We start from the raw sequence: 13,661 nt of genomic DNA on the forward strand, positions 1-13,661 counted from the left end.
AGTCTTGCAACATTTTGGGAATACTGTTATTAGCAGGGCTGTCAAGCTTTAATAAATTCAAAAAATAAAATGAACAGTAGACATAATTTATTAGAAAATATGGATCGACCTATCCTTTGTTTCCAGCCCTTCCCTTCACTTTTTCATACTGGTTATCTCCCTTCAGTTCAACCTGATGTGCTGATTATCCTTCTCGACCACAGACCCTGTCTGCTAAGTTCCTTCAGCATCTTGTTTGTTGTATCACTAAAGGTACTTTAAGATGTGTTGAAAGATATGTGTTATCTTATGTGCAAGTCACCTTTTGTCTAATATAGAATTTGGTTTGTTCCTTGCACGTAATCTCACACCATACCTAGTAAGAATTTATACGTTCATAATTTGCTTCCTGAATGTCAGTACTATTCCCCAATGTTTCCAATTGTGTTCTGTCTCTAGGTCATAGAGTGTAGAATAGATTTCCTATTGGTCTGTGTAAAACTCATTTTAGAAGCCCAGTGAGATTTGCAGGTGGAGTGCAGTAACTCTTGTTCACCTTGCTCATCTGCCAATTAAGCAATGACTGCTCCATTTGTGGCAGTGTGTATAGATTTCACTTTGGAACCCATAGAAGAGGTCTCCTTGGAAGAAGTTCCTCACACATGCTGAGCCATGTGACTATTCCCTTCTGGTTTATCATGAAGTGAACATATCAGCTTTTTGAAGGCAATATGCATTCATTTGAATAAATACTAAATTCTTTTCACCTTTTGTAGTTCTCTGAACCTTCATTTAAAGACTGGCTTTACTCAATGCCATGTTGTATCGACTGTTATTTGTTTATTTCTGCTTTGCAGATATGCCTCAGATTCGAACAAAAGTTGTGCTAATAGGAAAGGTTGGGGATAGTGAAGAGATTCTGAAAGCTTTGAAGGTAATAATCAGATTTGAAACTGCACTCATGATTGTTCATTATAATGATAGTCCATTTCATTAGCAAGAGTTATTCCTAAAATGCCCATATAAAACAATCAGATAAATAGGTCATCAATATGCAAGAACAATTCTCAAAGACAATGAGAATTGTTTTTGCATCTTGGACTATTATATCTGATAGTTATAATTTTCTATTAATGACAGATAAATCTTTGTAAAAATCAATTCTTGTTGTGTTTAGGATTTCAATTAATATTAGGTAGCCTGTGAAATGTGTTTGGGTGGGGGAATAGACATTTTCTTTCAGTTATAACTGGAGAAGTATATTTGTTAAATTATTCTTGAAAATAGTAAGTTTGGTCAGTTATTTTAAGCTAAATGATGCAGCTTTTTGTGAATTGTTTCAAATTAAAGATTTTAATTTTAACATAGTGGACGCAATATTAATGCGTTATATGTTACTACATTTCAACAAGTAGATGTAATGCAGTCCACTTGAACAATTTGCCTTTTTAGGTCCTGCTATTTATTTTACATTTTGGAGTTCACTTTGAATTTTAGTCATCAGTAAAGTTCTTGTCTTTCTTATCACTCTAATCACATCTTCCTTTGTGCTGTGTCTTCTCAAGGAGAAAGTTTAATTTAAGATGGGCACCAAACCATAACTCATTTAATGAGGTTTCAGTTGTGAGATTTAATGAGCTGTGTAACCACAGGGTAGGGGATAACCTTTCCAGGTCAGCTACTATTTTGCACCTTTATGTATAATAGTGTTTTAACCTCTAAATTTAGTGTTTTACTTTATTAATAGGCAGTTAAAAAAATGGAAGGTCCTATGATGAAGGGGAAGGAAAGTATGCCAAATAGCAAGTTGGGACATCAGTTGGTGAAATCCATTATAAATATGATTAGTATTAATGTTCTTGGAAGCATGTTCCACTTCACTATGTGCTCTTGTCTTGAATTACTGAAAGTTAACATGCTGATTCAGCATGAAATATAAAGATGAGTAATGTATAGGCCTTTTGGTCCATGAATAGACTTCTCCAATTATAAGCAATCCTGATGAGATTAAATCTGGAAGATGTCACACTAGTCTCTTCTCTGATGAAAGGTATACTTGTAAGAGCTGAGATGTAGTGAATGTTTAGTGAACAGATTCTTGCAATGGCAAAATTGTCACATGAGCGGTAGTCAAGCGAGTTGGATATATGCTACACTGAAATGCGAAGAATAACAGGCATTCTCATTGAAACAAACTGTACAAAATTCTTGTCAGGTTTGATGGGATAGATTTCAGGGCTGATGAGAAGAAATTTCCTCATCTGGTCAGTACTGGATCTCTGAAATTCTTTCACTGAAACAAGCTGTTAAGTAAATTTGAGACACATAATAGATACATGTTTACTAAGGAAATTGAGAGAGATTGGTTTAATGCAAGAAAGTGGTGCTGAGGTGAAGATTAGCCACGATATATAATGGTAGTGCAAACACTAAGGGCCAAATGGTATATTAATGCCTTTCTTGGGCTTTTATATTTGCAGCAGCAGTGCACAAAATTTTTGTTGTTCATCCTTTGTTTACGTTCATATTCACAATATAGGAAATGGAACTGCCATATATTAAATCAGAAACGGTGGATGGTTTTGAAAACAAAAATCCTGAATTTGAGACTCTTGTTGTATTGAACGAATTTGATGGCCAGCCTTATGACACTTTGCGTAAGATGAGCACAAGAATCTTGGGACCACCTGTTATACTTTGCTGTGCAAGAAAAGGACAGGTAAGAATCAACATTATTTCATGTATCATAAATAGTGATTGCATAGCTTGAATAGTGATTAAAAAGAGAACCTTTGACTGTTAATCCAAATGTAACCCTTGGGTTTGGCCAGCAGCGTTAGTCTAGGGAAGATGATCTTTGGCTCTGCCGAACATGTGGAGTCTGAGATGCAAAACCTCTTGTTTGTGTGGATGCTGTGTGATTGGTTCCTTCATTTCAAATCAGTACCACAAAACACAGTACGCCATTTGCAATTAAACGATTTAGCTTTATAATTAATTAATTTGACTAAAGGGTTAGTAAAGAAAACAAAAAGAGAAGAACCCATTTTAATGCACGTGTTGGAGCTCATGGTTTCCCTTCCGTTGGTCCTCTTTCAATTGTCCCTTGACTTCGTTGACTCTCGGCCCCACTACAAGTCCACTCCATCCTGCTGACTACGACCTCTCCTCTCGGGCATCTTCTCTCTCAATCTCTCGCCGATCAAAAGACCCAGATCACCTTGTTCTTGGGCACACAACAAGAAAAAAATACTCCCTTCATTGGATGGCGCACATTCCAAAGCCCCTGTTATCTCTAACATTAATCCAAACACTGCTGCTACAGAAAAACTATTACATTAGCAGTGAAACCTTTTCCAGGGTATTACACACAAATTAAAAGAAACCACCACTTTTTGTGCAATTAAGATAACTCATTCTCCTCTTACTTTACTTTTGTTATATAAAGTTGTTCTAATACTGAATAAAAATAAGAAACTATATTAGGTTCTGTGGAGTACTTGCTGACCTGAATGCCTTTGGTTGCAAATGCACTGCCGTTATGAGCTTTAGTCACCTTGAAATTTTGGCCTCCTTGTCATACGCTCTGGATAACACTCAGTTGTTTTTTGTTTTGCAAATGGATTTTAAATTTAGACACATGAAATTCTGTAATTGGCTCCCCTGGCCATATTCTTACAGACTGATGAGCCCACCAGTCGTCTTATTTGTTTTCTCTGTACTAATTGCATCTCAAAAAGTTGTAACTGAACCTTATTCTCTTGGTATTTGACTTTCTATCATTCCTTCATATGATACTTCTCTAATGATATATCTTCATTCACAATTCTGGCCAATAGTTAGGCATGGACTAATGAGTGGCAAGTAAAATTGGAGGGATAAAATTACCACACAATTAACATCTTAACAGGGAGAATCTTCTAACTACCTTCTCCTGGCATTCAGTAGCAATACTATTTCTGAATCATTTTCTTACCACCGCCTTCTGTCAGACATCGACATTTGTGGTTGTGGTTGAGCAGAAACTCAGTTGGGTGGTGAATGTGGAAACAAGGTTAAGTGAAAGGCTGAATATTCTTTAGTAAATAATTTACCTTCTGCTAATTCTTACCCTCATCTACAAAATGGAAGTGAAGTGGATGCTGGAGCTCTTTCCATTGACCTGGTTGAGACCAGCTTCAGTAGCACCTTCCTTCTGACTTGGCGCTCTATCTGCCACAATAAACATTTGTTCTCTCTGCTCCTAGTTTACTGTGCTGCAGTATATGCCATTGATGAGCTTTGCTGTTTTTCTCAACCAAATCACACAGGCAGCACTCCCTAAACTTGAATCTTTTATCACTGAAAGTAGGGGCAGGAAGTGTAGGGGGACATCACCCTTGTAAGTTCTCTTTAAGTTTCTAATGTGCAAATGTGTGTATGATTAAGGACAATAAAAGGTGAACACGAAATGCTGGCTTTGCTATAGATGTCCATAAACAGAAAAATTAATATTTTTTTCAAAGGAGCTGATTTTTGTCTAAGTTACTGTTCACCTTACAGTAAAATATGTGGTTTCTTCTCTGATTCCTCCTACTAAATGGTGTTTTGTCATACATACACTTTCTGTATAAATTGTGCTTTAATTTTGGTACTTGTGGTTAATGCTGTTGTCTGTAATTTGTTGAAGTAATTACCTTTAATGCTGATTTCCCCCAATACCAGTCCTTGGTTAATGAAAAAAGTTACATTTCTGATGGTGTAGATGATGTGAAGTGGAAAGTGAGTGCACAGAACAGAGCTCCAAATTAGCATGATTTTTAGCAATGCCAATGCCAAAAATACCAATATCTTTGGTATCAGAGATTTTAACTCACAGAGAAGATAACATGTACTGGAAAAAGTTCAAGGACAAAATGACTTCAATGGAAGTTTTCCCAAGTGACTCCATGAATAGCATCTGCCATTATCTATGAGAATCATGAATAGCCTTGAGCTGTTGAGAGGAATTAGCTTTGTTTGAGTGCCTGTTTGTGCCGCCTTTATGAAGTATCTGCTCCATTGGACTTGGTTGTTCAAAAATGACTTGTGCTGAACAATGCAGCTTCAGGAGCTTGTATGCAAGTAGAACTACATTTACTTGAATCTAACTGTGTTTGAAATATAAATGCAACATTATGAAGGATGTAATAGTTCAAATTTCGAGGATGAAAACCTGAAATTTTACAGTAAAGAGAATCTTGCATTTTGACTTTTGCCAACTTTGCAGCTTAAGTATTATATTCCAAAGTAATTTTAATGAACATACTGTTGATTTGTTCCATGAAGCCTTTGCCTTTCACATCACGGCCATTGTACTGTACATGTATGTTGGATCTCGTTTTGTGTTTCACTGGATTCAAGAAAGAGAAATTGGTAAGAGCTTACTCTTTTGTATTGACTGAAATAATGTTAAAAAACATTGAATTACAAAGATTATGATGGTGTGAATTGTCACTTTGTTCAAAAATGCAATGCTATTTCAACCCAAGACTTTTTCTTGTTTTGAGTTATGCCTGTAGAGTTTTGGAAACTAATTCTTAAATCATGTATCAGTAAAATATCTCTAAGGAATTTGTATTTTTGACTATTTTCAATTCATCTCCGATAATAACACACAATATTGCTTTCCTAGAAAAAAAGGTGGATTAATTGTTTTGAAATTTGACAAATTATACTTTTATTAGCTCTTTGCTGTCAGTATTTGGCAATGTCTTGCACCTGTAATTGTTTGTAGATCCCTTTGACAGACCAGTTCTACCAGTAAGTTGCAACTACTTTTGCTTTTCATTATACATTTGGTGCTTATGATTTGTAGTAGAATGCCTTTTTATAGGAAATATTTACTCCAGTTAAGATAGTTTCCAGATAATTGGTTTCTAGCATTTGTTCGAAACAAATAGCATAAATAGAATCATAATCAGCATGGCTTGATTATATTTATACAAATACCATAATTTCTCTGTCCTTCTATTGAAGCTTATTCTTGTTGCACTGGCACATCATATGGGAGCAACCATTCGAAAGGAATACAGTGGTAAAATAACACATCTTGTGGCGCATTCTACCCAAAGCGACAAATTCAGGGTATGGAACATTTTTAATTTGAAATACTTTGTAAATTGTGGTAAATATGGCATTTTGGATAATATCTGGATACAGTTAAAATAGCTATAGGTTAGAAAATATTGCAAGTTTATTTTTAAAGTAAGTTGCATTGGGGTGGAGGGTGAGTAAATGTACTGATTGGGCTACCTTGGAATGGGTGTGTTTTGACAGACATTAAAAAGCAGTTGACATATTTGTAGTAGAAGCAAAAATAATGGGACAAATGTTAATAAAAGTTGAAGATTATGTATTACTAATTACAGGCTGCTGTAGGCATGGGGACTCCAATTATGAAAGCAGAATGGATTTTAAAGGCTTGGGAAAGGAGAAATGAAATGTGAGTCTTCGTAGTTGTCATAAAATTATTGTTCCTATTTTGCTTTTAAAGAAATGTCTGTTACTTTTTTCCCTGTTTTTTGAATTTTTGATCACTCTGCAATTGAAATGATACTTTGTGAATGGTAAATAAGGAATTCACTGAGGAACTATTCCAAGATTGCCAGAATTTGCAGTCTCTTGTATCACTTTGGATGTAACTGCTGTGTTCTCTCTAATTTTGCATCCCAATTTTCAGCTGAGGTTTCTGTATGATAACAAACTGATTGTAGAGGAACATAAAGAAGGGGAGGCTGCAGCTTCCTTCATGTCCAACAGATAATCATTTGAGAATCTATAGGATCAGGGCAGTCTATATGTGCAGCAGCTACTACCTGTCTCCCGCAATGGCTAGTAATTACTTTGTCAGCCAAGTTGAATCCTTGAGCCCAGTCTCTGCAACAGCTCATGGAGTGGTTTATATTATGGGGGCAAAAGGCCACCTGAGGGCACCCAGCTTGCCAGCACATAAGCATGCTTTCGCAGGGAGGGCAGTGACTCGTGCCAGTTTCTGGTTTTGCAAGATACAGTCTGAGCTTTGTATTTTTAAATAAAGTTAAGTGGCATATATAATGATGAATGCTATAAATGGGAGAACAAGAGCCCTAGTACGAATTAGTGATCTGTGGTGCAATTGTGTTTGTTAATCAACCATAAGAACATAAGAAATAAGAGCAGGAGTAGGTAGACCATCTGTCTATTGAGCCTGTTCTGCTTTTCAATACGAGCATTGCTGATCTGGCTGTAAACTCAACTCCACCTACCTAAAGTTTTCCTGAACCCTTAATTCCTTTGTTTTCAATGCAAGTAATGAGTTAGTCTTTACTGCTTCCCTGGACAGGATATTCTACAGGTTCACTACTCCCTGGGAAAAGCAGTTCCTTCTCAACTCCATTCTAAATCTACTCTCTCCAATCTTGGCACTATGTACCCTAGTTCTAGTCTCGCCTACCAATGGAAACAACTTTTCTGCCTCTATCAGTCTCTTTCATAAGATCCCCTCTTATTCTCTGAATTCCAGTGAGTATAGTTCAAGGTGACTTGATCTCTCCTTGTTGGCTAATTGAACCTATTGAACCTCTACTGCACTGCCTCCAAGGCCAGTATATCTTTTTCCAAGCAAAGATAAATTTTACTTTATGTACTTTAAAGTAAATCAAATTTTGCTTTGCACTAATTAGTGTTTTATAGTGAAGTGTTTGTATTTGAAAATATTTAATGGTGGGGAATAAGAAGCAGTAAATTAATTCCTTTCAAAATTAAAGATGTGGGGTACCTGATATATAAAGAGTAACCTGAAAATGCAGTAATATCTTACCGGTAATATAGCAGTGGAGGGGGTTTAATTTTTTGGGTTGGTGGGAGGGAGTGTGGCCATACAAATTTAAGTAGCATTGACGTCTGCAATAATTCAATGATCTCCACAATAAATGGGTGTTCACTATGAGTCTCTATGCAGTTTTTCTTCAGTGAAAGAACATTTTGAAAAGAGGTGTGAAGAGGAATGGTGATATTAGAACTTTTGTGACAACTTTTGGATTGTGTTATTGGGTGGGATAGAAATTAATAAGATTATTGGACTATGCACATCTTGCAAAAGTATACTGTTCACCAAAAATAAGAAATTTTGGTTGTAGAAACAAAAATTCTAAATAGGATGGAATCTACATGGAAAAATCAACAAATCAAAGTTTAGTTTAATATAACGTTCAGATGAGGTTTCATGGCTACTCCTTTAGAAGTAATTTTCAACCAGTTTGGCTGAATTTGAACCCATTTCTAGTTTCATTCAAGCTTACTTTAAAATTATAGGAGTTAAGTAAGAGAAGAGGCATAATGCACCTGAGTAACACACACAAAATACTGGAGGAACTCAGCAGGCCAGGCAGCATCTCAGGGGGGAGTGTAGTCAACGTTTCGGGTCATACCAGAATTGCTTCCTATGAACTCCCTTGTCCATTGGTCCCTCCCCACTGATCTCCCTCCTGTCACTTATCCTTGCAAATGACCCTACACCACCTCCCTAACAGTCCTTAAGGGCCCCAAACAGTCCTTCCAAGTGAGGCGACACTTCACCTGAGAGGCTGCTGGAGTCATATACTATGTTCGGTGCTCCCAGTGTGGCCTCTTGTATATTGGTGAGACCCAATGTAGATTGGGAGTCCACTTTGCCGAGCATCTACACTTTATCCGCCAGAACAAGTGGGATCTTACAGTGGTCAGCCATTTTAATTCCACTTCCCATTCCCATATGCCCATCCGTGGTCATCTCCACTGTTGAGTTAAGGTCATACTTGGGTTGGAAGAACAACACCTCGTATTCTGTTAGGGTAGTTTCTAACCTGATGTCATGAACATCAATTTCTCAAACTTCCAGAAATGCCTTTCTTCTCTCCGAACCTCCTCCCTTCCCCCCCCACTTCACCATTTCCCATCCCCTTGCCCACCTGTCGCCTCTCTGGTGCTCTCTCCCCTGACCTTTCTTTCATGGTCTTCTGCCTCTCACCAATCAACTTCCTAGCTCTTGGCTTCATCCCTCCCATACAAGTTTCACCATTTGCCTGATGTTTTTCTCTCTCCCCTCCCCCCCAACCTTTCAAATCTCCTCCTCAGCCTATTTTTCTCCAGTCCTGCCGAAGGGTTTTGGCCTGAAACGTCTACTTTTCTCCATAGATGCGGTCTAGCCTGCTGAGTTCCTCCAGCATCTTCTGTGTGTTGCTCAGTTTCCAGCACCTGCAGATTTTCTCTTGTTTGTGATAATGCACTTGAGATTGTGTTCATTGCAGGAACATTTGACATCTATTGCTCATTTAGAACTTGTTTGCTTTGACATTGCTTTAATACAGTTTCTTAATGTAAGTTAGACTACCTCTGTAATGTCAATGTCAGGAATTCAAAGTTCAAAGCAAATTTATCATCAAAGTACGATAAATAAGTTTATTTTCTTGCAGACATTCACAGTAAAACAAAGAAAAATAGAGAATCAATGGAAAAACTACAGAAAGACTGACAACCAATGTCTAAAAGAAGGCAACTGTGCAAATAAATAATACTGAGAATGAGTTGTAAAGTCTTGAAAATAGGTCATGGAATCAGTTCCGAATTGAGGCTCCTGTATCTTCTATCCAGTTGCAGTAGCAAGAAGAGAGCATGTTCTTGGATGGTGGGAATCCTTGATGATGGTTGTTGCTTTCTTGTGGCAGTGCTTGTAGAAGTACTCAGTGGAGGGGAGATGGTGTTTTCGTACCTGGCTGTGATGCAATCATTCAGGATACTCCAATGTGCACCTGTAAGAGTTTGACGAAGTTTTAGATACCGTGCCAAAACGGCACAAATGTTGTAAGAATTCAAGAGTTAGAAGATCAAATTTGAGTAGATGCTTTATTTGGAAAAGTCGTGAAGAAACTCTGAATGAGCAAGATCAGCGTATTAGGTGTACGCTGTGCCCACAAGTACTAAACTTGCAACTTGCACTTGTTCAGGGCCAGATCCAAGGGTTCTTAGGCAATGGATGATATTAAATGTAAATGGGCAAGTGACGTTTCTATCTTCATGTTGTGGGTGACTCTGGCAACACCATTAATTATTCTCAAATCTTTAATTGCTCTTGAGGGTGAGGTGAGGTGTCCCTTAAACGGTTGCAGACTTTTTGGTGAAACTAACAAAGGATAGGAAATTCTGGATGTGATTCCATTGATGAAAGAGCAGTGATATACAGTAGTATAAAGACCATCGTACAGGATTAACAGTTAAGTTGTGTCCCATAGTGATTTCCATGTTACTGAAGAAGGTTTTCGAAATGAATTTAAAGTCCCTCCATTTCAAGACTGTGTCCTAACGTTTCTGGGATTTTCAAATGAAGAACTCAGAAGTATGGAAGAAATGACTGAAATGCAAGGTTTGTAGTTAATATACAGCTCTGTGTATGGATTGTTGTTTTCAAGTCTAATCTTTTAAATTTTAAATAGAATCTTGGTTGTTGGCGGGAAATCAATTTAATTCAAAACTCTTTGATCTAGTACAAGCTACTCCTTCAGGTTTAAAAACAGCTTTTTCTCCTCTCCCTCCCCTCTTGTATTCTCCACTTTGGCCCCTTGCCTCCTTTCACCTGCATATCACCTCTCCCTGGATCCTCTGCTCCTTCCCTGTCTCCTATGGTCCACTCTACTCTCCTGTAATATTCCTTCCTCTCTTATCAGTTTCATTCTTCTCTAGCCCTTTACCTTTCCTAGTTGCCTGGCTTCAGCTATCACCTAGCTATCCTCCTTCCCTACCCCTCAACCTTCTCATTCTGTCATCTTCTCCCTTCCTTTCAGGCCCTGAAGAAGGGTCTCAGCTGGAAATATCGACTATTTATTTCATTACTATTGATGCTGCCTGACCTGAATTCCTCCAGCATTTTGAGTGTGTTGCTTCCAAAATTTTATTCTTGTTGTTAATATATACATGTTATTAATATCTTTTAACTTTTTTGAAATATTGGTGGATGTGTATTTTTAAGACATTAAGCATTGCAAGAGGCTGCAGCTTAAAAAGTTAGAAACTGTATTTTGTTGGTTAATACAGTGGCAGGTTTTAAACAATTTTGCAACCTACTCATCCTTTACAGGAGGAAGGTACTTGGATCTTGTTGATGAAACTTGTACTCATCTTGTGGTAGAGAATTCAGTAAAACAGCTGCCATTTGAACCATCAAAAAATATTTTTGTCGTTAAACAGGAGGTGAGAGATGTCATGTTACACAAGTACTCAGTTAACTGAATGGAAGATTTTAATAATGAACATTGTGGGATTTGATACCTTAATCTAAAGTTATAACGTTCCACTTTTAATTTCTCGTTTGATTTCTCTCATTTTATTTCTTTCCACTTTTGAACATGGAAATGGTACCTCTTTTGGTTTGACTAACAGGACTGGATGTTACAATCCCAGAAGTTTCTGCACTGCACCTGAGTGGAAGTAGTTCTTAATGATGACCACTAGATGATGTTACTACCATTACGGCACATCTTCAGTTGTGTACCTCGACATCACTGGGTGTTTTGGCCTTTTATCACAAGACACCCTCAGCCGAGGCAGGCCTACCACAGGCTGATCAGACCTGGGTGTGTGTCACATGGTTAGTCTGTAGATGGTCACCTGGCAGCCCAGACAGCATCCCTTCTTTTCAGCCACAGCCAGTGACTGCTCTTTTCAGTGGCATTAGCAAGTGCTTTGATTGCCTTCCTGTGTGCCTGCCCTCTGACTCCTACCTCCCTCAGCAGCCTTACGGTGGAACTGGCTACAAAGCCCCTGCACCCTACCTCAACTGGGCGCACTTTTATGTTCCAGCCTCGCTCCTCTGCTTTAACTGCAAGATTGGCATATCGCAGACTTTTCCGTTCGTAAGACTAATCCACAGCAGCCTCCCAGGGGACCGTCAGCTCAATGACAGAGACATGCCAACAGGAGTTGGACCAAAAGACCAGGTCAGGCCGCAGGTTGGTTGTTGCAATTTCAGATGGGAAGGTAAGTTTCTGGCATAAATCGACACGCGTTTCCCAGACCTTGGCTGCGCTCAGTGGGCCCCCCGGTCTCTCTCCTTCCTGGGTGAAGGATGGTAGTTGTGGGACCATTGTCTGGACATTGAGCGCCTGGCGTTGGTGGTTACTGTCTTACACTCAAGTTCAGCTGCCAAGCACCTCAGCAGTTGGTTGTGTCGCCAGGTGTATCTGCCTTGTATTAGGCTGATCTTGCAACTAACCAAGATGTGCTTGAGGGATGCCGGAACTGCGCACAGAAGACAGGCTGGATCCTCTCCCAGCCAAAGATTTGAGAGGGCAGGACATCATATGTTGCAGTGGTGATGAAGCTCAATCTATTTGACTCCATGCTCCACAGCTCACTCCATGTGATTTTCCTCCTCTCAACAATCTCCCACCTCATCCAGCAGCCTTCCTTGGCTTGGGATGTTGCTTTGGCACATCTGGCTGATGCTTCTTGGTGGCTCACCTCCTCCTCCACCAGGTGCTGGTGTTCAGTTGTAGTAGCCTTTTACCAGGTAGGTTTCATTACTCCAAGGCCACAGCCTCTTGTGCCCTGTTGGACATAGCCCACTATGTCCCGGTGTCGGAGGGTGGCTTCCGTGTCCAGTACTGCTGCGGCTGGGGTCCATATCTTTCCTGTTGATAGAGCAGGAGCAACGCCTATTACAGTTGGGTCCTGAGATTTTTTGAGTGTTATTTCTAGCCTTGCTTTGGCACATTTGTTTTCCTCCACCAGGCTAGAAATTGGCAGAGAAAGGGCTCCATTCCCGTAAAGTCCCATGCTGCTAAGACATCTCAGTAGCCCAAGCCACTTCCTCACATGTGGGTTCACCAGCCTCTCTACCCGATTTGCATGAGACATAGTGACTTCATAGATGGTAACTGGCCACATAAGTCGGGGCAGCAGTCCAAACTGAAAGCACCAAAGCTTCAACCTCCCTGGGAGAGCCGTGTTGTTGATTAGCTTGAGGCCACATTGTATCCTGCCTTAGTTGTTCCACCTGCTCGGTGTCTCTGAGGTCTGCATTGCACCAACGTCTGAGGCTTTTGATGGGCTTCTCCAGGACAGTTGGTATTAGCTCAGTGTTGATACAAAACCTTGTGTCGGTGGGCCGGCCTTTAACAATTGAGGTACTGCAAGACTTACTGGGTTTGATCTCCATTCGTGCCCATTTGATCTTTCCCTGGAGTTTATCCAGCAGGCGTTTGGTGCATGCTTTTGTTGTCGTTATTGTGGTCATGTCATCCATGTACGCCCTGATTGGAGGAAGATGCAACCCATTCTTCAAGCGTTTCCCTCCGACCATCCATTGTGATGCTTGGATAATGAGCTCCGTTGCCATGATAATTGCCAGAGGAGAGATGGTACAGCCCGCCATTATGTCTATCTCAAGGTGCTGCCATGTGGTGGTGTTATCTTGTGTAGTGACACAGAACTTGGAAGTACGTTTTGATCAGCTTTGTGATGCCCTCTGGACCTGGAAAAAGTTGAAAGCTGCCCACAGTCTCGTGAGGCACTGACCCAAAAGCATTGGCAAGATCTAGGAAGACCACATGCAGGTCTCTCTTTTCTTTCTTGGCAGTTTGTATCTGGTGCCAGATGACATTTGTGTGTTCCAGACATCCTGGGAAACCATGTATTCCTGCTTTCTGCAC

The 13,661-nt window shown here is 39.5% G+C and overlaps 1 protein-coding gene across 3 annotated transcripts in view; it reads left to right on the forward strand.

Moving 5' to 3' along the window:
- Positions 1–13,661, forward strand: part of ect2 (epithelial cell transforming 2) — a 58,064-nt gene that overhangs the window by 1,883 nt on the left and 42,520 nt on the right. For 2 of the 3 annotated variants that reach the window (XM_073041080.1, XM_073041078.1), the window contains exons 2-8: positions 837–913; positions 2,519–2,698; positions 5,287–5,373; positions 5,977–6,084; positions 6,369–6,442; positions 10,248–10,378; positions 11,090–11,202. In XM_073041080.1, the coding sequence (XP_072897181.1) occupies positions 837–913; positions 2,519–2,698; positions 5,287–5,373; positions 5,977–6,084; positions 6,369–6,442; positions 10,248–10,378; positions 11,090–11,202 (770 nt within the window). The remainder of the gene's footprint in view (positions 1–836; positions 914–2,518; positions 2,699–5,286; positions 5,374–5,976; positions 6,085–6,368; positions 6,443–10,247; positions 10,379–11,089; positions 11,203–13,661) is intronic. The other variant, XM_073041079.1, reaches the window with a different exon arrangement.

The sequence above is a fragment of the Hemitrygon akajei genome, chromosome 3, assembly GCF_048418815.1.
Source record: "Hemitrygon akajei chromosome 3, sHemAka1.3, whole genome shotgun sequence".
NCBI lineage: Eukaryota > Metazoa > Chordata > Chondrichthyes > Myliobatiformes > Dasyatidae > Hemitrygon > Hemitrygon akajei.